At 40.9% G+C, this 26,710-nt stretch overlaps 1 protein-coding gene across 7 annotated transcripts in view; it reads left to right on the forward strand.

The window, feature by feature from the left end:
• LOC102196174 (solute carrier family 12 member 7-like) overlaps window positions 1–26,651 on the forward strand; it is a 39,565-nt gene extending 12,914 nt beyond the window's left edge. For 4 of the 7 annotated variants that reach the window (XM_005737546.1, XM_005737547.1, XM_005737548.1 and 1 more), the window contains 26 exons: window positions 1,247–1,338; window positions 1,781–1,906; window positions 5,847–5,993; window positions 7,230–7,284; window positions 8,123–8,253; window positions 8,357–8,469; window positions 8,553–8,657; window positions 10,908–11,095; window positions 11,198–11,362; window positions 11,493–11,591; window positions 12,548–12,605; window positions 12,716–12,890; window positions 13,388–13,506; window positions 13,585–13,683; window positions 13,757–13,876; window positions 14,635–14,739; window positions 15,161–15,329; window positions 15,572–15,767; window positions 16,954–17,123; window positions 18,400–18,531; window positions 18,644–18,751; window positions 19,046–19,147; window positions 21,359–21,528; window positions 21,761–21,775; window positions 22,089–22,222; window positions 25,612–26,651. In XM_005737546.1, the coding sequence (XP_005737603.1) occupies window positions 1,247–1,338; window positions 1,781–1,906; window positions 5,847–5,993; window positions 7,230–7,284; window positions 8,123–8,253; window positions 8,357–8,469; window positions 8,553–8,657; window positions 10,908–11,095; window positions 11,198–11,362; window positions 11,493–11,591; window positions 12,548–12,605; window positions 12,716–12,890; window positions 13,388–13,506; window positions 13,585–13,683; window positions 13,757–13,876; window positions 14,635–14,739; window positions 15,161–15,329; window positions 15,572–15,767; window positions 16,954–17,123; window positions 18,400–18,531; window positions 18,644–18,751; window positions 19,046–19,147; window positions 21,359–21,528; window positions 21,761–21,775; window positions 22,089–22,222; window positions 25,612–25,703 (3,185 nt within the window). In that variant the 3' untranslated portion in view covers window positions 25,704–26,651. The remainder of the gene's footprint in view (window positions 1–1,246; window positions 1,339–1,780; window positions 1,907–5,846; window positions 5,994–7,229; window positions 7,285–8,122; window positions 8,254–8,356; window positions 8,470–8,552; window positions 8,658–10,907; window positions 11,096–11,197; window positions 11,363–11,492; window positions 11,592–12,547; window positions 12,606–12,715; window positions 12,891–13,387; window positions 13,507–13,584; window positions 13,684–13,756; window positions 13,877–14,634; window positions 14,740–15,160; window positions 15,330–15,571; window positions 15,768–16,953; window positions 17,124–18,399; window positions 18,532–18,643; window positions 18,752–19,045; window positions 19,148–21,358; window positions 21,529–21,760; window positions 21,776–22,088; window positions 22,223–25,611) is intronic. The other 3 variants (XM_005737549.1, XM_005737550.1, XM_005737551.1) reach the window with 3 other exon arrangements.
• Window positions 26,652–26,710: the final 59 nt, after the last annotated feature.

Below are 26,710 nucleotides of genomic sequence, written 5' to 3' on the forward strand. Positions count from 1 at the left end.
CTTTCGAGCCTATACAGCTTGGAGTAAGACAACATGCATGAAGAGGATGATGTGGACAAAATACTCATTTGCCTAATAATTCTGCACTCCCTGTATATTTTTATATTTTTGTTGCATGAATGTTGAAAAAGCAGCTTTCATACCAATATTCTTTCTCACTCAATACCACATGCGAAATTTTTTTACAATCTTCACTATGTCATGTGCATCTACGGTACACCATCCTCATTAATTTATCTTCAACAATCACTAAATCCATGTAAGGCCCTGGGCTCTTCAAGGCGACAGTGTAGCCTACAACACTGTGATGTGAGTGTGATAATATGCCATATCTAACAGTCATAGACCACTGCATGACAACCAGGGGCAAAAGAAGCCAGTCTGAACAGGCCAGTCATAATGTTAATCTAAGCCACTGTGTCTTTAAGTGGCGTACAAAAGCTGTTAGCAAAACTATAAGCCTAAAGTGTGGCCAAAGCCTTCATTTGTCTCCAGGGGATCAAACCTTTGACCCCTGATTCTCTATAAATGGTACTGGACACAGTTGTCACAGAGCACAGCTATATCAAATACAGCCTGGACCATGTAATGCAGTCTTGTGCTGTTTTTACAAAGGCAGTGGTTGCAGCTCTGGGCCAGTAGTTTGATGTACAGGTCCAACAAAACCCATACTTAAGAATCCTTGGGACGACATTAAACCACAGTTACTGCCCCTGATGTGTCATCAGTCTTTCGTGGTCAGTAAGAGTAGTATCTATGCAGGTCATTTGCATTAACTATTAGAGAGACTTTGGACTGCAGACTATCATTGGTTCTGGTAATGTTGCTGACATAATACTGACAGAGATCCATCAGTAGGATCACACCAGCCGTGACACATTTATTTGTGTGCTAACAATAAAAAAAAAACATGGAACAGTCATGGGGATGAGTATGGGTGCTGCTGGCTGCTCACTGGGATTACCATGCTGAGACAAGTAGCCTCCCACTAACACCCATTAATTTCACTAAGAACTGATGACACTGTCGGTCCAGGCAGACTCGCACCTTTCTGAAGTCTTCTACAACTCTGTCCTTGTTTAAGAGCAACAAGTTATAACATCAACATACAAGAGGCGGTCAGTAAGCTAATTCTGCAGTGACAATTAGTTAAATCCAAATGGAAATACACATCTAATGATTCTGTCAACCTCTTGCCTGTTTATTCATTGGTTCTTTCTTTTTTTCTCCTTTTTTACCTCAAAAGGAGATGACAACCGGAGGGAGTCCTCTGCATTCATCAACCCAGACATGGACACAGAGACCTACTATGAAGGCAAGAATATGGCCTTATTTGAGGTAAGATGAATTAAAAATGAATGATTTGTCTGTTTTTAATACATATAGTCCAAAACATGCTGCTAACGATTTAAACGGTATGTAAGATATAGTTTTTGTTATTATGTAACATTAATAGAAAACAGACAGGACTGTGTGACCAGATGGTTGCAATTTTGAAATCTTTGCAATAGGAAGAAAGTCAGACTGGGGTCATTGAGTGCTTCTGTTCAGTTTGTCCCAAATCTCTCATAAACAAAATCAATCTGAGATGGTCCCAGTTATCTTAAAGTCTGTTCACTCACTGTCATTCATACATGGAAAGTGTGCTACATACATACACAATAAAGATCTTGGAGTCAATAAAGGGAGTCTGAGGAACATACAATAGGAAATATTTCTTGGTCATGCTTGAAAGGCCTGGATTGGTCTTTATTTTTATATGTTCTCTGTCTGTTTACAGGAAGAAATGGACAGTACGCCCATGGTTTCATCTTTTCTCAACAAACTGGCTAATTACACCAACCTAACCCAGGGTGTTCGTGAGCATGAGGAAGCCGAGGATGGAGTCAGGAGGGCTGCAGTCATGGTACGTGACTCCTGTTTTTGAGCCAGCAGAACTCTTAATGAAAGCATGCATGCTTTGCGCCAACATAATCGTTAGTGTAGTCCTCAACACTCGGAGTGCTTTCTCCTGAAATCTGTTCTGGCGGGATTTTTAGCGTCTGCAATAAAACTTCAGCACCGATTATATCTGTACACAAGAAGGCCTTTCTTTTCGTCTGGAATATCTGCTTATCTTTTTCATCTGCCATCCTGTTTTTATTTTTCGATATACAAGCACATTCTGTTTCAGTATAACATGAAACATAAAAGGCAGCACAAACAAAAAAGGAGGTTTCGTGTTTCATTCACTTCACTGAATTGAATTAGCAGCACAGCAGCTGTAAACGTCCTAATTTTGATCCTCACGTTCAAAGGGTTGAGTTAATATGAAAATAACCCCAAGACGTTGTTGTGAAGGAGTAATTATCTATAGAGACCAGACGTTTTATGCTAAACAGTGCAGTTAGAAAGTGTTTGGATACAGACACAGACCCACAATTTTAAGTATCCGACTGTAAAGTTACTTTATGTTAGTTAAGTTACTGTTACTGCATCCTTATTAAAGATATTTAATCCTTACATGTAGTTTCTTTTGTTTCCATGCTTTGAAACCAGCCTTTTAAAGTTTATTTCAAGATGAAAGCCTTAATTGTCTTTTTATCCAACCATTTTCTTGCACTTCTCCGGTTCAGGATCAGAGGGGCCTGGCCTATCCCAGCTGTCAAAGGACATCCATCTGTCACAGGCCTAATGTAGAGAGACAGACTGCCATTTGCACTCACATTCAAACCTACAGGCAATTTAGAATCCCTAATTAACCTAACCAAACCAACTGCATGTCTTTAAACTGCGGCACGAAGACAGAGTACGCAAAGAAAAGCCACAAATGCACGGGGAGAGCATGCAAACGACGCCTTGCTGCCCTATTGTTTTGTCCTTTAACCCGCGCACTATTTTTTAAAAACAGCTATTGTTAAAAACACCAGTAGATGTTATTGCAATGCAATTAATAAAGTTGGAAAGTGGATTCTCTGCTTTCTCCACTTCCTCCAGACACTAGGACCCTCATTTCAAAAAGAAATACAAAACTTACATTCATCAAAAAGAGCACTTTGGACTGCTGTGCATCTGCATGTGTATATATGTTTGTGTGCGTGTGTGTCCAGAGTTCAGCTGAGACAGTGTCCTTCGCCCTGCCAGGCTAAGTAAACAGTAGTAGCTCCCTTCCTGAAGACGTCGGTGCATGATCTTGATGCAACCAGTGTCAGACCGTCGCTTGTAAAGTTCTCTTGAACCGAACATGACGTCAAACATCATAATCGACATCAGCGCTGCAGTCATGGCTGTTACTTATGCACCTTCTTGTACCACACTTTTCCCTCCCGGTCAGCTTTCCATTAATATACTTTATTACTGCACCCTGCAAACAGCCAACCTTTTCAGCAATGACCTTATGTGGTTTATCCTCATTGTGGGCGCTGTTGGTGATCGTCATCTGAACAAGTTCTGAGTCATCAGTCTTTCCCCGACCATGGTTACATGTACAGAACTGGACCAAGACGTACATCTTTATTAGTATTGTACAGCACTTTGGTCTACCAGGTGTGTTTTTAAAGTGCTATATAAATAAATAAATGATGATGATGATGATCTTTAAGCTGTTTGAATGGGGCTTTAGTCCAAATGACGGTTTTCTTTGATTTGCATGAGTTATAAACCCCACCCTTTAACATTTACTTTTATTTTACCTTATTGAGTTAAATAAAATTTAAAAAAAGAACATTTTTCATAATAAGATTTTTTTGAGATGCACTAGTTTGTTTGATTTCTGTTGTCTTCAACATAAGTTAAGCTAAAGGACTGACAGCAACACAAGCATGAACAATAGGAGCCCAAAGGCTTGTTCCTTCTTCTGCACTGTGCACAGTGACGACGATGGACTGCAATGATATTTTTTCACTTTGTTCACAGATTAGGCCCTCATCAACCGTCTGAATGTCTTAGCATAATCCTCCTCAAGGTCTCACACTCTGGAAATCTTTCAGTTGCTTTAAAAATGTTGCCAAAAACTGAGCCAAGAGCAAGTGAAAATAGGTCAAATGGTGCGACAAAGAGAGAAAACAGAAGAGTTTGAGGCAGAAAAGATTAAATGTTCAGATTTTTTTGTTTTAAATCTATCCATCTTTAATCACTTGAGCTTCATGTGATAGAGCTGGGGGTTTTACACATACAGTGCAGACAGCCGGTTCAATACAACCAGACATACAGCACATTAACAGTTGTATCTTTTTATTAGGACTTAGATGAGGGATGTTAACAACCACCTTCATTAGGTCATAAGATTGATTTCATCTCCTTTGTGCTTAAATAAACTGCCTGGTATGGAAATGTGATCAGGGAGACCAATTTTCTTCGACTCAAACTGAAGAGAAAAACGACAACATTTTTCCTGGTAAAACATCTGTACAGATGTTACCTGGGTGGGTGACTTTGATAACTGTCAAGCTACTGCCAATAGTCTGTTAGAGTGGCTTATTAACCGGATACACAGAGGAACAGCTAGCCTTTGACCACAGGTCCACAGGTTTAAAAAGAAAGCAGACAAACACACAATAAAATATGTTTCAAAACTGCTGCTTTGTGGCAAAAGTTGTACATGCTGCAGAAAACGGGCTTTTAACTGAGAAGGCGCTTTCATTGCAACAATTTCTGTCCCTTTTGTGCTTTTGCTAAAGTCAAAAACAACATTAGTCATTGACGAGACAGTGGGACCTTGGTCTGTTGCTCTATGTGGAAGCATTGATGATGTTTGACTAAAACCCGCCCCCTGAATGAGAGCTGAGAGCTCTGCAGAGGATCTGGACCTTTAACTTAAACGGCTCAGTGAAGGGGAGAAAACAGGCAGGAGAGCGAGGCAGTGTAACAGAAAGGAGAAGATGTGGGAGGTTTGGAAATCCACAGCAGGCACTTTGCAGCATTTTGACAAACAGCTGAGTGCAATGGAGAAAGCACAGGACAAAATGTTTGCATGTCGGAAAATGGTACGTACTCTTTGGTGTTTGTGGAGGCGTGCGTGTGCAGTATACATGTGCTTGGCTATTGTAATCCGCATTGCTAATGCTGTACTGCACCTAAATCGTTCAAGTTATGTGACCCTGCTGGTGTTTTTAATGAGCTTTGATGTTAGTCGGTAAATGACAGCTTCAGTGTGATTACATTTTTCATATTTCCCATCTAATTGTTTTCATTTTCTGCAAGTTGTGTTAAGCACAAGGTTATCTCGGAAATACAGATTTTTTTAGCCTTATTCTCTTCAGTAAAACTGTTTAACCTATCGACATGTTTTATACGCATGTAATTAAAATAAAAGTGAATAATGTAATATTTTGTGTTGATGATTCCGGTTTCCGCTGACCTTTGTCATACAGTGTAGTCAGTAACTAGATTTTTCGCCAATCAAGGATGTATGATTTAGTTGTTCCCTTACTTTTTCATTTTGTGAAACGGCACGTGGCTAAAAGAAAACCTGACACTAACCCTGGGCTGGCTGCTCATGATCTGATGGGCATTAAGAGGACAACCACCAGAAAACATCTGACTGTAGAGTCTTTGAAAACGCAAGAGATTATTTTTAGCTTTAACTAGAAGTAAGTGGCATTGAGTTTGATGCATCTTAAACAGATGATAACATGCCGACGCACTGTAAACATACAGTAATGTTAAGTGCAGGATGTGCTTTGTAATTTAACACTTTGAATGACAAGACGCTTTTTAAGTGGCTTGGTGTGGCTGTGAGGAGGGACACATGTTGCATTTCCCCACATTGCAGCCTACTCTCATGTTCATCTCCTCAGTAACAGTGCAATGAGGCATAATTCAAGATTCACTCTCACCTTTGTGCATGTCTGTTTGTCTGTCGGCAGGTCCCCCATATGGGAACATTCATTGGGGTCTACCTGCCCTGCATGCAGAACATTCTGGGGGTGATTCTCTTTCTGCGCCTCACCTGGATTGTCGGCACAGCAGGAATTCTCGGATCTTTCGCCATTGTCTCCATGTGCTGCATCTGCGTGAGTAATTGACAGCTTCAGATGACGAGCTGCTTAATGAGTCTCAAAATGTGGCAGTGCTAAACAAACTGTCCCTCTTGGCCAGCCATCAGTGATGTAGCTGCGATTGAGTGTGAGATTTACGTCACGCCAATCACAGCTCCTCTGAATTTATGGTGTGATGAGCATTAATGTCTTTGTCCGAGTCCCCAAAACGAGCAGAAAACCTTATTTACAACCGCAGCACATACGTCAGTAGCTCCAGATGGCCAGACAGAGAAGTGCCTGTTTCAAAGTTTGAACTTGAATGCTCAGCACTCATGTGATGTGATGCGAACAATCTGCAAACTACAACTCCTTTACATTATAGACTCACCCTCACACACCAAAGAGATGACGGGCAATAGAGGTGATGATGCCAGTGGTCTCATTTTTCTTGTGTCTGTGTTTGACACTTAAAGGTCCTCCCCGTTAGTGGGGCAGCATCCTAACAGAAGGGCTCATTCAGTAAAACCTTGGAGAAACCTTCTAGAACAAATCTCCTGGAAACAGAGACTCTCTCGCCGTTTCATCTCTGCAGAAACTACAACGTTTATTTGCGCTTTTGTATTTTATTTGTTGCTATTTGTAACCAGTTTCACTGCACAGAGCTTGACTGTATGGTGAATGAAATGAATTTTCCAACAGTGTTTGAGTAAAACTCAAACATTGCAGAGTGAGACAATCAAGCTTATTTTTCTTGACTAAGTACAATAAATACAAAATGCACAAATATATGACTGTACTTCAGTGTTTCTGATTTTCAGCCTGGCCCTCAGTCACACTCGGTTTGACACTGGTGCTTTCACTGATTCTGCTAAATTTAGGCAACTTTGTGTTTGATGGAGTGGAAACAAAATGCTGGAATGTTTTTTCCACTGGCATATTGCACAAAACAACATGCAGCATGCAGAGTATTTAGTACTCTGCATGCTGCATGTTTCACATTATTGCACTCCTAATTCTAATCAGAGGCTTCAGTGACTGTTTTCAGGCACTTACTGTACTTTGTATTTTATTGACACATTGTACTTCCGCTCAGCTGCAATTCAAAGCACTATTATCTGAGCATGATGCTTGCACCTTGAAAACTTAACAAACTTGACAAACACAAGCTGGTCAAAGTTATTTTCATTTATCTTTCTTTCTTTTATGTTGCTTTTACAAACCATCCACTGGTGATCATCTGTGCTGTTTTCTTTTGCTTTTTTCATGCAGACATTGCTCACAGCTATATCAATGAGTGCCATTGCAACAAATGGAGTTGTCCCAGGTACATAATGAATTATTTGATTTGCTTTTACGGTACAAGAGATGTATGCACATGCAGTCTGCAAAAATAGCTGCAATTGTGAGTGAGATTATACAGAGTTTGAATTGAGCTATGATTTGCACAGCATCCAAAATGTGTTTTAAACTTCATCATTGCGTGAGAGCAAGCTAATTCTGCACACTGTGTAGAGCACAACCAATTGTTTGGCATGCCAGTGTTATCAGCCAATATCTGCTATTTGCTGATTGATTGGACACTCTGCATCATCCCTGTTGGCAACACACTTCTTTGTAATACCACAAACACAACAAGCACTTGATACATACTTACAGTTTATACATTTAGCAGAACACAAACGAGTAAATAACATAAGCATATTTGGCCCTTGTCTGTTATGTTTTGTGTCTGAAAGGGAAAACATCGTTCGATATGTTGGAATATTGGATTTTTAAATCTCAGTGGAATATTCTCAGTAGCTAATATATGAAATCTAATGCAATGCACAAAAGCTGCAAATGGACAGAGCCCAATTTTAAAGGGGACCAATTGTCCTTATTTTACGTTATTTTATGTTATGTAGATGCTGGTAAAATAATCAATGTTTATATCAAATATGGGCAACGTTTTCAAACAGCGAGGTCAGTGTTATGCAAGTAATCCCTGTGAGCGAAAAGAAAACATTCTGAAACAGTTTTATGCCAAACTGGTCTACGAGCACAGGAACAGGCAACTATCAGTTTGTCACCGGAAACTTTATTGGCATTATTTCTTTTTTTACATTTGTGTATGTGTAGATATGAAACTAGTAAAATGTATTTTTGTGATCACTTCCTGACAGCCGGTGGCTCGTATTACATGATCTCCAGATCCTTGGGTCCAGAGTTTGGAGGTGCTGTGGGACTTTGTTTGTACCTGGGAACCACCTTCGCTGGATCCTTGTACATTCTTGGAACCATAGAGATTCTTTTGGTTTGTAAACTCTATGTCCTACAAGGAGGCAGCCATGTCAGTGCCCTTCTGATTGCACATGAATCCCTCGATCGATCTGATTTTTCTCTTTGCCGTCTACCAGCTCTACATCATTCCACCAGAAAAAGTGGTCAAAGAAACAACGGCCAACGACATGCGAATCTATGGCACCTGCTGCCTGCTCCTGATGGCACTGGTTGTGTTTGTAGGGGTGAAGTAAGTTTCCATTCACCATCTGACACACAAACAGAAGAACACACCACACAGGCTCACATTTGCCCCTCTCCTTCTGTCTGCAGGTATGTGAACAAGCTGGCTCTGGTGTTTCTGTCCTGTGTGGTTCTGTCTATCATGGCCACTTACGCAGGAGCCATCAAGACGGCCATCAAACCCTCAAACTTTAGGTGAGCGACTAATAACTGAGCAACCGCTTTTTATGAAGTGCTGGCATGTTGACAGTGAAAATCACGTACTGTCAGTGCTTACAGATACATTTTAAGCAGTTTATTGTACTACAGCTGATTTATCCTTTTTTTAAGATAAGGAACTGGATTAGTTTGTTTGTTAGTTTGCAACCACTGCAAAGTTTGTTTTAAGTACTTGGGTAAGCGTATACGTGAGTGTGTGAAGCTGCAAGAAACTTGAAACACCTTTTAGAGTCATTCGGTCAGATAGTCTTTTAAAATGTGTATTTTATCTGATATGATTTGTCTTCATCTGGTAAATAGAAGGGAAAATATGAAAAACAGCTTCTGTCTTTCTGCACACTGTACAGTTCATATGTGGGGGGAGGAAAATGCTGCAGTGATATACAGCTTTTGAAGAGTGCAGATTCAATTCAGTACATGCTTTATATTTATTTTAATAAGGTAGAACCTGAAATCAGCTGACCCCGTGAGAAAGCGTTTTGGCAATAGTGGGAAGGAAAAACTCCCTTTTAACAGGAAGAAACCTCTGGCAGAGCCAGGCTCGGGGAGGGGCGGGGCCATCTGCAATGATCAGCTGGGGGCAAGGTTAGGAAGTACAAGAGAGCCAGACTAATTAAGTGTAGAGTGGTGTATAAATACACAATGAAAGTATGAGTGTGAAAATGGGAGTGAAAACTAATAACTGGAGGATTCAGTGTCAAGTGATCCAGCCCTAACTCAAGCAGTATCAAAAAGAAACGTTTGAATCGAATCTTTACGTTAGAGATAGTGTCTGTCTCCTGAATCCAAACTGGGAACTGGTTCCACAGAAGAGGGGCCTGAAAGCTGAAGGCTCAGCGTCCCACTCTATTTTTAAATACCACAAGTGAACCTGCGGTCTGAGAACAAAGTGCACTGTTGGGTTGATATGGTACTATGACGTCTTTAAGATAAGACGGTGCCTGATTATTCGAGACCTCGTAAGAGAGCAGAAGGATTTTAAATGTGATTCTAGATTTAACTGGGAGCCAATGAAAAGAAGCCAATATGGGAGAAACTGGAGACTTCAGGGAGTTTTAGGAAAACCTTAAAATAACGTCTTAGAGTAACTGTATGAGATCTGTTTAACTTGCACAAAAGTAGAATTGTAGTTTCTAGTCTCTTTCAGCTGGTTTTCTTTGCTTTTTGTTAGATACTAAATGTCTTAAATGTAAATACCAACTAAATTCTCTAATATTTAATACTTTTTTCTCTCCTTTTATTGGTGTTATTGTTATTATTATTTTATTACTATCACTGCTATTTTCTGTTATTTTCTTCTCAATATAACTGCACTCTCTATAGGCTCATGTAAAGCTGAGGAGCACGAGCCAAAGAATGTCATTATGGATAAATGTGGCTACACTGTTTATCTCTACATGACAATAAAACCTGAAACTACTATTAAAAAAAGATTGTATGTATTAGCATGGGCATTTGAAATTTACATAAGACATCCAAGAGACTGCGACTGGAACAAAGTGTAAAGTTGGAAGGGATCTTGAATACCTTGGCACCGTTACTTCTGGTGTCCTTTACTCAGTACTGCACTGAACATCTTCACATTCTGACACCAATATGTATCTGTAAAGCCAGCACCTGTTCCACAGATTTAGACCGTGTCCCTCGGGACGTCCTGTGGGGGGGTTCTCCAGGATTATGGGGTGTTTGGCCCATTGATCCTTATACAACTGTGGCAAGAGCTTGGTCCGCGTAGCCGGCAATAAGTCGGACTTGTTCCCGGTGGGTGATGGGCTCCGCCAGGGCTGCCCTTTGTCACCGATTCTGTTCATAATTTTTATGGACAGAATTTCTAGGCGTAGCCAAGTGGTGGTCTCAGAATTTCATCTCTGCTTTTCGCGGATGATGTGGTTCTGTTGGCTTCATCAGGTGATGGCCTCCAGTTTGCTTTGGAGCAGTTCGCAGCCTAGTGTGAATCAGCACCTCCAAATCTGAGATCACGGTTCTCAGCCGGTAGAGGCTGGGCGTCTCTGCTTAGGCTGCTGCCCTCGCGACCCAGCCCCGGGTAAGCGGAAGACGATGGATGGGTGGATTTTAGATTGTCGCCCTCGTCACATGCACATGGATATGGATGAATCTAATCTGACAATAAGAAATAATAAGTAGACACTCCTTTGTCGTGCGTGAGGAGGGGGGGCTGTGTCTGCAACAATTTATGAAATGCTTGATCTCATTTTTCTCCTCTAGTGTCTGTCTGTTGGGGAACCGCACTCTGAAGAATGAAATGTTTGAAAAGTGCGCAAAAACAGATGTGGAGCTCTGGAACCTTTTTTGTGACAGTCCATATCCCAACGCAACCTGTGACGAGTACTTCGTCTTAAACAACCTGACCGAGATCCAGGCCACACCGGGAGTCCTGGGGGAAGTCATCAACGGTGCGTCACCGTCAAGCAAAAATCCACTGAGAGTTCCTCCTGTCAGCCTTTTTTTTCTGCAGTAAATTCTGATCATGCAGCCTGTGCTCGTCTTTCCTTTAGACAACTTGTGGGGCAATTATGGCCCAGACAACATGGTGATAGAGAGGAAAAACCTGTCTTCTGTACCAGCCGAGGCCAACAACGACAAACTTAAGAACTACGTCTTCAACGATTGGGCCACCTACTTCACTCTGCTGGTGGGAATATACTTCCCCTCTGTCACAGGTAGATGATTTATTGTGGTCACATTATACAAAGATGAGAAATCATTTAGGATAAACGTTTCAAGGGACTTGAGCGTGAGGAATTACAGTTTTAATGCGTTTACATGAGTAAAGTTTGTGTTGCGTTTCAGGTATAATGGCTGGTTCTAACAGGTCAGGTGATCTCAGAGACGCCCAGAGATCCATCCCAATAGGAACCATACTGGCTATTCTCACCACATCCTTCATCTGTATCCTCGAGATCCTGAATGTGTCGATTGTGTCTGTGGAACTGCTGCAGGAACACCCAGAAACTCTTTCACTGCTGCTGGTTCCCCAAGGAGCAAATCCAGAAAAGGCCCTTCTGGAGTCTTGTGGTTCTTGATCCTCCCAGACCTGAAAGACCAGTGAGCGAAAGTTGGACATCAGGTGTGGCAGTGCAAGACTCTCTTGGTGTTCCTAAGGGTTAATTGCTTGTTCACACGAGTGTTCAAGTGTAAAGGCACGCTTGAGCTTTGGTTTGGGGGGACACCACTTCTTGTCTTCTTGGTCTCATTTTTAGCTGAGATTAAGAAGTCGTTTAAAGTAAATCCACTGTTTCCACTAATAATCCCTGTTGGTCAGCATTAGGGAACCTATTTATCTCGAGGTGCAGTGGAGACGGAGGTGACACTGTTACTACGTTACAAGAGCAGCTGAAGAAACTGAAACACTAGTGTCTGAGGAGAAAGGCAGAAAGCCCGGTTTCCTCAGGTGTGATGATAACTGAGATGTAGTGAGTCATGCACTATGACTTATTACTTTGACTAAAAGGTTGAGAAAGGTTTGACATCCAGCGAGGATCCAAACATCTTACTTTCATTATTATTCATTATTTTCATATATTTACTGTTTTTTAGATTTCTTTTGTTTCCACCTTGTTCTCTGTTTTATTCTGTAAGCACTTTTTGTTGACTTTATAATTACTTATTTGTTTCCATTAGTTGTCTTGACGGCTTACGCAATTCAGGGCATTCTTTGTCTTCTTATTATCATTATTAATATTAAACGAAGTGAGGGAAGAAAATGTTGATGATTCCCGGATTCACGCTGCTTCTAAATGAGGTGCTATTTATGCACCAGCTGTGGGTGAAGAGCAGCAGATTGATATTGTCACAGGCTGTTGATGTAAATTGTCCCAGTGTTTTCATCTTAACTTCCTGGTCAGATATCTCCTTTGTGGTCTTGTTTGGAGCCTGTATTGAAGGAGTGGTCCTCAGAGACAAGTAAGAATGTTTAAATGTTTGGAAAAGCAGGTGCTTTGTTTTTTCAGAACGTCTCATAATGCATTTTTATCATTGCGATTGCTGTTTAATAAAGCGTATGTATGCTTCAGGTTTGGTTTCTCAGTAAAGACGAAACCTGTCATCAGCATTCTGGCCTGGCCATCACCGTGGGTGATTGTGATTGGCTCATTTTTTTCCTGCTGCGGGGCGGGACTGCAAAGCCTTACAGGTGCCCCCCGGCTGTTGCAGGCCATTGCTCGCGACGGCATCATTCCTTTCTTACAGGTTAGTGGGAGATCACCTCTTTTGAAAAACACCTATTCCTTTTTCATTTTTATCTTGAAAGTGCACACGCAGCTTCCTTTCGTGCTTCATTATTGTGCTTTTTTACCGTTTAAAAGCCAACGGCAGAGGTAGTCATAGCTTATGAATGTGGACTGTAAAAAGTGTTTGGTCTACTTTCTCATTTTTAAATGATTGTTTAAAAGATTTCCTTCTTTTTCACAAAGTCTTCTGAACTGATTGTTTCATTCATAAATTGTTAAAGGGCTGGTTACATTATACCCGTCGCAGCTTCCCAGAGTTTTAAGGAAGCATGTTTGGGTTGTGTATTTAATCGGTTTCATTTTATGTTTTTCTCAAAATGTTTTTTCAGTTTCTAACCTAATAAATGAGAGAAAAGCTGCAAATTCTCACACAGGAGTTAGAAAGGCGTGCCGTTTTGACCTTGATAAAAATAAGTACTACATCAAACCTCTGTCCTTTGGATCTCTCTTTCTCAGGTCTTTGGTCATGGGAAGGCTAACGGTGAGCCCACCTGGGCTCTGCTGCTGACTGTCGGGATCTGCGAGATAGGAATCCTTATTGCCTCTCTGGATCATGTAGCCCCCATCCTCTCCATGTATGTGCTTTTTTCCCTCTTTTTGTCACTGAATTTGTTAATGTCTTTACATTTCATACTAATCACTGGCCTTCTCAGGTTTTTCCTCATGTGCTATCTGTTTGTCAACCTGGCCTGTGCTGTCCAGACTTTGCTCTGCACCCCCAATTGGAGACCTCGCTTTAAGTTCTATCACTGGTAAGAGCATGTCCTAGAAAACTCTCTTATCTCTGAGTGTAACAGTAATGATGACACTGCTTGTTTCCTGTAGGACTCTGTCCTTCTTAGGGATGAGTCTTTGTCTCTCCCTCATGTTCATCTCCTCCTGGATCTACGCTCTGGTCGTCATAGTGATAGCCGGCTGTATCTACAAATACATTGAATACAAAGGGTAAGTTTCAGGTGATGAGATCAATTCAGCGTTTAAACCAGGTGCAGGTAAGAAGGTATGGTCAGAAACAAACTGATACACAACAATCGTTTTAGGGCGGCTGAGCTTTTCAAAAGTAAAGAGAGGCTAAGGTTTGCCAGTCTTCAAAGAACTGTGACAAATTGACAAAATGCAAACTATCTTATCATACACAGTACATGATATCATTAAAAGATTCAGAGAATCTGGATATCTGTGTGCACAAGACAAGGCCAAAAAGGGTCTGAGTTGGCACTGCATGAAAAAGAGACAATATTATGTCACTGAAAATCAGCACATGGGCTCAGGAACCGTTCCAGAAAACATTTCTGTCAACACAGTTTGCTGTGCCATCCACAAATGCAGGTTAAAGCTCTTTCTTGCAAAGAATATAACCGCCATGTTCACTGGGCCAAATATAAAATCTTCTGTGGTCAGATGAATAAAAATATTAAAATTGAAAAGCACGGGCGCTGTACTCGCCGATTTAAAGAGGAGAGGAATGAGCTGGCCTGTTATCAGCACTCTTTTCAAAAGCCTGCATCTCTAATGTTATGCAGATGCATTAGTGTGCAAGGAATTGGCAGCTTACACAACTGGAAGGATGCCATCAGGTGGTGAAAAGGTTTCTACAAGTTTTAGAGCCACATACGCTCCCATCCCAACAACACCTTTTTCTGAAAATCAAAATGAGTTCTTGTTTGTTGAGATGTAGTAAAACCGTTTTAATGGTGGTGCAGGGCAGTGAAGGAGTGGGGAGATGGAATCAGAGGTCTGTCCTTAAATGCAGCACGCTACGCTCTCATCCGGCTAGAGGAGGCACCGCTACACACCAAAAACTGGAGGTAAGTGCAAAAACACTTCTCTCACAATAGAGTATTTTAATTAGAGGCAACAAATAATGATTGGTCTATATTTAATCACTTAGAAATCACAAACACGTTCTTCTTAAACTCAGAGATTGGCAGAGAAATCTGCTGCTCTACATTTAATCTACTGAATATTCAGATTTGGGCTGTTGAACAAATGTTGAACAATATGACATCACCTTCACCTCGGCACAGTTATTTTTCTGAATCTGATTTCAAATCTTGAACAGTTCAGCTGCAGCCTCATTGTCACTGACAGTCATTACATTTTTTATCATCTTGTCCTCTAAAGAACTACAGTTGTCTGCAGACAGACTGTCATTCATTCAGAAAAATTACTTTGATTGTTTTTCGGTTGTTTGCTGCTAGACGTTTGTATTTTTGGCTCTGTCTTCAGGCCTCAGCTGCTGGTGTTGTGTAAACTGAACTCAGACCTGGAGGTGACACACCCTCGTCTCCTGTCCTTCGCCACGCAGCTCAAAGCGGGGAAGGGGCTGACCATCGTCTGCTCCGTCCTGGAGGGGACATACATGACCCGAGGGGACGAGGCCAAGAAAGGAGAGCAGGTTTCTCAGTTTGTTCAGTCGTTCGCTCTCATCGGCTAGCCATGACTTCACTGTACATGCTAATGTTTGCGTTTAACCTTCTTCCATGTGTCTCTTATGTTTGTAATTACGTTTGTTTTCCTGCTCTATATGTTCGCTCGAATATGAACCAACATGTTGCTGAAGCTGTGAAGGAATCAAAATATTGCACACCACTCAGCACCTAAAACTCTTCCTTTATTTTCCTTGCTTGCTTCCGGCAGAACTTGAAAGCAGCCATGGCTGCGGAGAAGACAAAGGGTTTCTCTCACGTCGTGGTGTCGTCCAGCCTGCGAGATGGTTTCTCCATACTCATCCAGTCAGCTGGACTGGGAGGAATGAAGCACAATGCCGTGCTGATGGCCTGGCCAACAGGCTGGAAACAGGACCGGGACTCCTCCGTAAGGAGAAACTTTATAGGTAAACTCAACAGAAGGGTTTTGTGTGACAACACTGCAATACTGAGAAAATTACAAAAGGCTTTCTGATGACGCAACATGTCAAAAGGCTTCAAAAGCTGTAATAACTGAGATCAATCATTTGCTAATCCATAACTACTTAAGTACTGTGGACAACAATTTACAGAACTGCATTTCTTTTAACCCTAGAACACTATCACTATAAATAGTAACACGATCACTAATGCCGGGTGATTTATACCCGGTATAATATAACCAATGAACAGTAATCAAATATATCAAAATATGACAACACATGACAAATTAGATTGGTCTTCTTTTACTTTCAACTGTGCCATGTCTAACAAAATGAAAAATAAAACTCCTAAAACAAAATAATGACTCTGGAAAGCTGGTCTTTGGTCCACCCATTCCTGGGACATTTGAGACTTCCCTGGTGAAGGCACAGGCTCCTCAACACGCAAACAGCTGCAGGAGTGAGAAATCATGTAAATGTATTTTCTCGGGTGTAAATCACCCAGCGATAGTGTTCTAGGGTTAATGAGCCCTTCACTTCACTAAGAGGACAAAACCCGTCCTTAATGGCGTGCTAACATATAGCAACATTCTTATTGTAAAGAAATAGAAAAGATGTCATTACAAAAATATTAATGCCAAAAATATCAGCATTTGACATTTACTGTATTGTTTTTTACATTTCTTCTATTATGACCACATAGACATGTAATCACATATTACCGAGTAGATTACAGATGTTTTTAGTCCAGATGTCCTGCAGATGCAGATGACAAATTAAGCGATAGTCACAAGTATTGTTGCGCGCCAGGATTTTATGGTTTTACAGATTTACGGTGGCCCTGAGAGTTCAAATGGACTGCAGTTTAAGAAAAACCCCAACAAATAGAAAAATGCTGCAAAAGTGCTTCACATGTTTGGGTGTGTGTCGCTTCCACAGCTGTTTCGTCACAGTAATGTGTTCCCAAAAACACTTCTGTGTGTTGTGAGATTTTGGTTTTTCTACTTTGTGTTTTATTCCTCTTCTTTTTCTTCCAGGTTTTATGTGCCTTTGCTGCATTTTTCTGTTTGCTGGTGTTTTCATAATTTCCGGTGTTTAGGGCCGCCATATTTACGCACAAGGTCAGAGATTTTGGACGGGGCTCAGGAACATCTTTTTTCTCTCCCTGCAGAAACCGTTAGAGAGACGACTTCGGCACATCAGGCTCTGCTCGTAGCCAAGAACATCGACCATTTCCCTGCTAACCAGGAGCGTCTGAAGGAGGGAACCGTTGATGTGTGGTGGATCGTACATGATGGTGGACTGCTCATGCTTCTGCCTTTCTTACTTAGTCAGCACAAGGTGTGTCTTTGTTTGTGTTGCCTAAATTATCTTTTTACTTTAAGATTCTTTAGTTGAATTTAAATATGAACCGTTCAAGAAAAAACAAGGACTCCAAAGTAAGATAAAAATCAATAATTATATAAATTGCCACAGTAAGCAGGATGAATAGAGTGCATTTATATACACCGTTAAAATTTGTCTCAATGTTCTCACCGTTAGCATTGTGGCTGCTGTCTTCCAGCCAGAAGTTTCCTTTTGAAATGAGTGTATGCTAACTTACTGGCTAATGCTAGCAAGCTTCGTTATCAAGCTGCTTCCATATCTGCTAATTAATGCTAAGCAACATACAAATACAAAAAGTGTCCTCACTAGACTTTTGTACATCCTTCATCACACAGCAGCGATACCAAGTGTTCTGAACACCACAAATAAAGTCTTGAGTTCAGTTCTTGAGGAAGCTGAACCTGTCAATCAAAACGGCCACACCCCTGACTTTAAGCCATAGGAATGCCCAAAAGGGGGAAATCTTACAAACACATCACCACATGCATGTTGTTGTGAATGTGTTTTGTTATTTATGGAGACCAAAACCATGTTGGTACCAGGCTGTAAACATGTAAGTTACAAGGCTAAAGTTTGCACTTTAACATGAGAGTTAAAAAGATCATGATCAAGTCGCTTTTGGAATCAGCCTCAAGTGGTCATGTGGGGAACTGCGCCTCGAAGGTGGCTGCATTTCTCAGTCCCGTAGGTTCTGACTTGACAATTACCATATGGGACTACATTTAATCAACTTCAACCAAAATTAAAATTACTCTTCTTTTAACCTTTAAACATTTTCCCCACAGATTTGTAGTAAATAGCCATTGACCTGTTTGCAAATCAAGATCTTTTGCTAACAGCTTCTAATGCGGGGTGTGGGCAATCCCAGGCCTCGAGGGCCGGTGTCCTGAAGGTTTTAGATCTCACCTTGGGTCAACACACCTGAATCACATGATTAGTTCATTACCAGGCCTCTGGAGAACTTCAGAACATGTTGAGGAGCTAATTTATCCATTTAAATCAGCTGTGTTGGTTCAAGGACACATCTAAAACCTGCAGGGACACCAGCCCTCGAGGCCTAATGTCACACAGTTTAATATTGATGCAGAGCCTGCCGACCTTCAGTCATAATAAAATAATAAAAGCAGGTCTTTAATCTTTCGTGCTGCACTCAGGTGGCCTATTAATTGAGCTGGATAAAAGATGGGCGTGTTGCTCTGGGTGGTTGGTTATAATAACTTTTTCTGTATAGGTATGGAGGAAGTGCAAAATGCGAATCTTCACTGTGGCACAGATGGATGACAACTCCATTCAGATGAAGAAAGATCTCCAGATGTTTCTCTACCAACTGCGTCTAAATGCAGTGGTGGAGGTAGTGGAGATGGTGAGACTGTCTACACTTTTAATTCACTTTTAAATCTGCATTAGATTACTTAATATGATAATAGTTCCATACCTACTCATACTGAATTTGCAGATGCTCTCTCTCCCTGTAGCATGACAGTGATATCTCAGCTTTCACCTATGAGAAGACGCTGGTGATGGAGCAGAGATCTCAAATGCTCAAACAGATGCAGCTGTCCCGCACAGAGAGGGAGAGAGAGGTAAAGGGACACATACTGGACATCCTTAACGTTTTTCAAATGATTGTAAAGCGATGTATAAGCTGGTTATTTTGGCATATTTTAATGTTTTCCTGCAAGACTTTTATGATGGTCATATGATGGATTTGTTAAAACAAACATATCAACAATAATTAATATTTTTATAATGACAGGATTTAGGAAAAACTGCTTAAATATTAAGGTGTTGCAAAAGTCTTCACGGTCTGTTCTGCTGTTCTTGACCTTTGACCTTTTCCCCCTAATCACTGCGTTGTGAATGGACGATGGGCTCAGATTCAGAGCATCACAGATGTATCGCGTGCCTCCATAAAGAGGAAGAAGTGTTCGAGTGCCGACGCCCCGCCCCTCTACTCTCAGTGCATTCCAGAGGATGAGGTAGCCATGGCAACTAGACCAAACAAACAACCCTGGAGCTGTCGCTCTATCCCATTCATCATCTTTACCATCCTAATCTATTCATAACCGCCGGAATGCTTTAGACAGTGCTCTGAATTAACTCATTTGTTAAGTGTATGCATGAGCTTGTTTCGGCTGTTCACCCTCCAGGATGTTGCTAACAGAGTGTCAGAAACCAAAAACAGCCACTAGGGGGACACAAAGTCCTCCCTGAGCGGCAGGCACCAAAATATCAGTCATGACTATTTCCTCCCAAATCTTCATCTTTTGATTTGTGCCCATCTTCAGATTTTAAGATGTGGAACTCTCAATGAGCGGTCAGTTGCCTTATACATGTGCAGGTCTGACACAAAGAATAATGTCACTAGTTTTGCATCATGCACCATCATTTTTTCCCCCTATCATGCATGCATTTTTGCACTGGAGAGCTGGAACGACACATTTTACCTATAGGTAAGAGAGCGTGTCCAGGGTTCTGCATGAAGCTTATTTGTTTTAACTTTTATCGGTCCTGTTTCTTGTCTCTTGCCAAGCGCTTGTACATAGGAGCAGTGATTGTTGAGGTTTTCTCTTTTTCTCTCTTATTGTAATTTTACCGTACAATATAAAGCACCTCGGGCCAGCTATTTTTGTAATTTAGTGCTTTATAGATACAATTTACTACTACAATATAGATTTGTTCAGCACCTTTCAAGAAACTCAACGACACTTTATTAAAACAATAATAAAAAATCTAGAAATTAAAGAAGAGGTGAGTTTTGAAGAACGGATGGGAGTTTTAAAGAAGATATGGAGGTTGGTGCGAGGGACAGAAAAGAGCCCCATGGCTGAGGATCACATCATCCAAGGCTGCATGTATGGGTGGCCAGACAGGTACTGAGGGCCCAGGTCATTAACAGGATTTATAAATGAGCAGAAGCAACTTGTAAATGATGCGTGACGTGACCAGGAGCCAGTTGAGCTTTATGTGGAGTGATATGTGGGGGATCCCAAATGGGACTCCATTGCAGCCAGATAGCGCCAAAGAGTCAGTGAGCGATGACCAAAGTCAAGAGATGTTCATTAGACGAAGAAAAGCTGCTTTGGTGACAGATTTATAATAACCCTGGAATAAAAGTGTAGAACATTATAAAGTGCCACAACTGTTGTTGTGATTACGTGCTATATAAATTAAATTGAAATTAAATTGAGTCCAGGGGTTGCTGAGATGGGGGGATCACCCATGTCGATGAAGAGCTCCATTCTTCTGGAGCAGGGTCTTGATGGCCACAAGCAAAAGCACAGTGCTATTGCTTTTGAGCTAGGTAGTTAAAATCCATGTTGTAATTTCATGCAGACGTTTGGTCAAGGAGCTTTGATTGTGGAGAGTTTAGCACTGACAGCTGTGTGTTGTCAGCATAAGAATGGAAACAGAAACCATGGCACCACTGCCCATGAGGGAGCATGTAGATGGTGAAGAGAAGGGGTCCAAGCACAGAGCCTTGAGGCACCCCATGGTTAACTGGAATAGAGTTGGAGCAAGAGTCTCCTAAGGTGACAAGCTGTGTTCAGTTGGAAAAGTAGGACTGAAACTGTGAGAGTTCAGTACCAGTGAGGCCAAGAAAGCCAGCCAGAGGTGAGAGAGAAGATTGGTGTGAGAATCAGTGCCAAAGGCTGCAGAAAGGTCCACAGGGTCAGAGTCTGCCCTCTTGGTGATGGGAATCATTGAGGCAGTTTGGAAGCATGTGCCTAGTCCAAAGGTGTCTGCATGGGGCCCAAATGCAGGTGGAGACTTGGGTCAAAGAAAACCACTTAACAAAACAAATCCATTTTATAGCCAGATAAGGTGAGTCAACAATAAGATTTAAAAATGTAAAAACAAGTCCTGCAAAAGAATATGCAGAAGGTTTTGCACATATGAATTTGCAGGTTTTTAATAATTTAGTGATATATAGAAGTGTTACCATCACATGAGGGAAGCTGAGGCTTTTCTTCATGTGATTCTTTGAGTCTGCATGTACTTTATGCTCTTAAATATATCGCTTGACTGCTGTCATGTCAGACATTTCTTCTCATCATTTTTTCTTTCCATATTAGAATGTCTCCATTTCCTGAAAAGCTGTGGTATTCAGTATCAGCTCTCCTAATGAAAGATTAAGGGTGAAGATCACGGAACTAATAAGACTTTATATCATGTCACCGTCTGTTCAGGCTCAGCTGATTCACGACCGGAACACAGCATCTCATTCTGCAGCGAATGACAAGGCTGCTGGCGCCACTTCTGATCGTGTCCACATGACCTGGACCAAAGACAAACTGCAGAATGAGAGGAACAAACACAAAGAAAACATGGCAGTGAAAGACATGTTCAACATGAAACCGTAAGTAGAGCTAAGTATGCTGCCTCACACTTTTGACACATACATAAACAGAATTTAGAATATATATTGCAAGAAAGTGGCATTGCAAATTTACTCAAAATGTTGCAGGAGGGATTCCTGGAGTGACAGCGTGATGATTTAAATACAATCTCTGAATATTTAGAGGCTATATTTTGCTATTAATGTTGGATGTGTGTCCCCCATCCTCTATCCCCCATCCTCTATCCTCTAGTGAGTGGGAGAATCTGTAAGTAACTTTCACTTCTTGGCTGCATGTGCTTGAACTTTTTCACGTGTGAAATAATCTCTGTTGGCATGTTGGTAGAAAAGCGATTAACTAGTTCATGCATGCATACGTGATGAGACAAAAAGCTCGTGCTTTTATCACAAGGAAACTGCATCCATCTGCATTTGCATCCTTCATTGTCATCCCCAATCTTTTATACTGCACTTGAGTGGCCAGATGAATGATAGTATAGCATACTTTAGAAGATGATTGACTGTGTTGCATGATTTTTTGTTAAATTAAAGACCTTGTTAATGTCTCTGGTTAAACATAGCAACCACTCTAATGTGCGGAGGATGCACACAGCGGTGAAACTGAACGAGGTGGTGGTGAAGAAATCCTGTAACTCAGAGCTCGTCTTGCTGAACATGCCGGGCCCACCAAAGAACAAGAAAGGGGATGACAACTGTATCCTTTTTCAAAGTACCAGCAGTATTAAGCCCTTAACTGGATTTTCTTTCAGTCTGTGAGTTGTTCAGTCATTTAGTCAACCACAGTAGATAAACTGTTTGATATTTAGGCACCCACTTTCTTGCTATTAATATGAGATTAGTCATAGCACTTAGAGCAGAGCGATATGACCAAAAATATTTATCAAGCTATACATTTGAAAATTTGCGATAACGATATAACTGACGATATAATTGACACTAGACAAAATACTTTACAACTCCACAACTTTATTAGTGCAAAAACAAGCAGCTGTTTTTTATGTGCATTAAAGTTATATAAAAACGTAACAGTGCAAATTCCTTGCTGATAGTTTAACCAAAAGGCATTTCCAGTGGAAACTGGCCGACATATCCTCAGCATAACCATGTATAATATCCACAAAACTTAAAAAGAGGTTATCCGGTCGTTAAGTCTGACGTCACTAGCCGTGTCTGGACCTAAACTCCGCTGCAGGTCCATATATCAAACGATCACTGTGGCATTACTGAGAGTTAAAAACTGTCTAAAGTCTTTCATCTTTAATAAAATGATCAGCGTTCTGCTCTACCAGGTGTAACAATTGAGTTTAACATCCAGGCATCCATGAAAACGGAATTTATGACATTTAACAGAGTTAGAAGTTAGCAGGAAGTTAGCTCGCTAGCTTCCATCTAAATACAATATAGCATGTCCTGACTGCAGGGTTTTGGAAACAAATTAAAACGTACAGCTCTGCTATCACTTCCAGCATAAATGAAGGCAGAAAACTAAACAGCAGTGACGTTTGTAGGGTTACTGAAGTTGGGCTAGCTGGTATATAATGATGTGCTACGTGACCGCTAGCGACACAGCTATGTTAGCGTAATATAAACAAGCTAACTTTAAGTTAACGTGAGTGTTCTCGGTGGTCAGGAACAAATGTAATTGCATGGCAGGATGCTGTAAAAGGACCAAACTTCAGCCAGGAGAACAACTGAGATAATCCATCCACAATACGAGCTTAGTCATTCATATACTGCTGCATGGGCTGGGCTGTAGTTACATCCTAAGGTTTTAAAAACTGAACTTAAATAAATGATTAGCGGTAATAAAAGCTGAGGGAGGTCAACAGTGATCACTGACTGTTTTAGGAGCTTTTTGAGATTAAATAGAAGAAAATACATAACATTAAACATGTTAACAACACAAAAGCCATATTAAACGCAGACTACTTTAGGCCCGGAAGTAGGATTCGTCACATCATCACTTAACGACCAGATACACACACACAATACAGTAATATTATGTTGAAGCACAGTACGTATCACTCCGCGAGACTCCTGCCTGCAATAGCGGTAAAGCTCCGACAATCCATCAAGTAGTGCGGGTTCGTAGCTTAGCAAAATCGTCCTAAAACATTTGACAGATTTTCGAGCGCCACATAAAATCGTTTCGAGGTCAGTAAACACAACCAGAGTTCATACATAAGGCACACGGGATTATAAGGGGCTCTGTCGATTTTCAGAAAAATCAAAGGATTGATTTTAAGTGTGCCGTATTTTCCAAAAAACACGGTAGTAACGATGACCCGCTAGCATGCGCTACCAAAAATAGTGTTTTGTTGTGTATCTGACGGTCGAAAGCCAAACCAGTTCCACACCACTGAAGCTGCAGCATTTTTACCAACCACTTCTGGTTCATCCGTTTCATTCAACGATCCGCTTTCGCCCTCCTCATTCTCCGTCGCCGCCAGCATGCTTTTTCCGCCATGTGCATATGAAAACATAGGCACGCGCGTTTTACCCAAATTCTATCGCGATATTTCATTTTCTTGTCGTTGCCCAACATTATACCGGTATTACCGTGAACGGTATGATATGGCCCAGCCCTAATAGCACTGTTATGTTTGTATGCTAGAGTCAGCTAGCTTAACTAAGCATGGATAGATAATCAACAACCGTGTCTTCTTCCAAAGGTTAAAAAGATCCTCCTAGAAGCATTTTAAAGCATATTGACTCAGTTAATGTCATTAATTAAACCACACTAAAACTGAACATAAAAACTAAGATGCTGTTTTGAAAACGTTTTAATAGGACTCTAAGCAGTCTTATAAAAAACAAAGTAAATCCTTAATGTTTCCATATCTTCGTAACTTCAGGTTGAATTTTGGGTTATTTTTTACATTTTGGACCAATGTTGGTAAAATGGTAAATGGTCTGCATTTGTATAGCGCTTTTCTAGTCCATAGGACCCCAAAGCGCTTTACACTACATTCAGTCATTCACCCATTCACACACACATTCACACACTGGCGATGGCAAGCTACATTGTAGCCACAGCTGCCCTGGGGCGCACTGACAGAGGCGAGGCTGCCGGACAAAGGCGCCACCGGGCCCTCTGACCAACACCAGTAGGCAAACATGGGGTTAGTATCTTGCCCAAGGATATTTGACATGCAGCCAGGAGGCAGCCTGGGATCGAACCACCGACCTTCTGATTAGTGGCTGACCTGCTCTGCCACCTGAGCTACAGCCACCCCGGTTAATTCTTAATGTTAATTCTTTGCCCCAGTTCTAAGCTAAGTTAAGCTAAGCTATCCAACTATAACAGCAGTTCTATCCAGTCTTTAAGTGACGACGTATGAACCCGGCTTCCGGGTCCAGACTACTTTGCGTTTATTAAGGCTGTTGTGTTTTTAACATGTTTTAATGCTTTGTATCTTGTTTTATTTAATCTGAACAAGCCCCTAAAAGAAATGCAATTGCATTTGTGGAGCATTCATGTTAATTTTTGTTAAGTGGAAAAACATTAGCGTTCATCCTCCAGCTTCACTGTGATAATGTGTTTAGATTATGCTAATGTAGCACATTATAAAACAGCTAGCCCAACTTCAGTAACCCTACAAACATCACTGCTGTTTAGTTTTCTGTCTTCATTTATGTTGGAAGTGACAGCAGAGCTGTACGTTTAATTTTTTCAGAAATCTCTCATTCAGAACATGCTATATCATGTTTGGGTGGAAACTAGCGAGCTAACTTCCTGCTAACTTCTAACTCCACTAAATGTAATAAATCCTGTTTTCATGGATGCCTGGATGTTAAAATTAATTACTACACCTGGTAAAGCAGCAACGCTGATCATTTTATTAAAGATGAAAGAATTTAGACAGTTTTTCAGCTCTCAGTGATGCTGCACTGTTCGTTTGAATTTGGGACCTGAAGTGGAGTTTGGACCTGGAAACTGCTAATGACGTCAGACCTTAAAACCCGATACTTAGAATAAAGATATTGAAGTGGCATTTACTGATTCATCCTGGTAAGAAAATAATAAAGCATATTGAGTCTAATAGTAGTGCATAACCCCCTTAACCAGAATGTGTGTCTCAGATATGGAGTTCCTGGAAGTTTTAATGGAAGGTCTAGACCGTGTACTGTTGGTCCGGGGAGGAGGTCGGGAGGTCATTACTATCTACTCCTAGCGCAAAGAGGTTCCTATTTTTTTGGACGTGTACTTTAAACGAACCATGTTTGGACACAAAGGCTTTAAGGTGGGACAGTGACAACAGACTTTGTTTTTTAAGAAGTCCAGTATTTCCAACCTCCTTAGATTACAATAACCTGGATGACTGACGAAGAGAAGAGTGCCACATTTGGACAACAAGGGACTCTGCATACAGCATAGCCTCAGCTTAGTGCAGAGTCTGGAAGTGAAGAGGACTGACTACAGACAGACCACTAGGGGCTCCACCACTCCAACTCCTCCAGATGAAAAAACATGAACTGCAGCTTGTTTTTGTTGCCTTTAGTGCAATCGTTGGTTTCACTGGGACATGCAGATATAGTGGAAACTGTCCTTTTACAGAGTACCCTAAAGATCACAGCAATGACTTTTATAGGAATACTTTTGCGTTTGGCAATAACATTCAATGATATTTCCTTTGTGATCTTTATTATTTATTTCCATGCCAGTTGTGACACTTCATTGTAACAAATGTTTTACTTTGGGATGATTAAATGAGTTGAACATGTTTTTTAGCCAATATTGTGAAAGAATATCAAATGTGGAATAATGTGTTGATGACCATGAACAAACGTATGCTGCTCGTAACACACTAGGCCATTACTGTTTTTGTTGCCACAGATGGGAATGTGCCAAGCATAATGAAGATGTAATAGAGTGAAAATGATACAGATGATTTGCTGGTTTCAACGTTTCAGGACATTTTAATTATTGATGAGTTTGACTGAGTTTTTGTATGTTGTCATAATGTTAGTCTGTGAGCTCTTTCCTTAGACGCCACTACAGCTAGTGGCAAAGGATGCAATATGGAGTCTCTATAGTAGTGTTGTTGTTGTTTTCATCATAGGTTAGTACTGATTCATCTCTTTTTAGGATGTTATTTAGCAAAAAACAAATATAACTTAAAGTCTGTATAATAATGAAGTTGTCATGTCTGATTATTTATGGCAATATGTTCTGTGCTAA

This window comes from Pundamilia nyererei, unplaced genomic scaffold, assembly GCF_000239375.1.
Source record: "Pundamilia nyererei isolate P.nyererei 1_Seehausen unplaced genomic scaffold, PunNye1.0 scaffold00077, whole genome shotgun sequence".
In the NCBI taxonomy this organism is placed as follows: Eukaryota; Metazoa; Chordata; class Actinopteri; order Cichliformes; family Cichlidae; genus Pundamilia; species Pundamilia nyererei.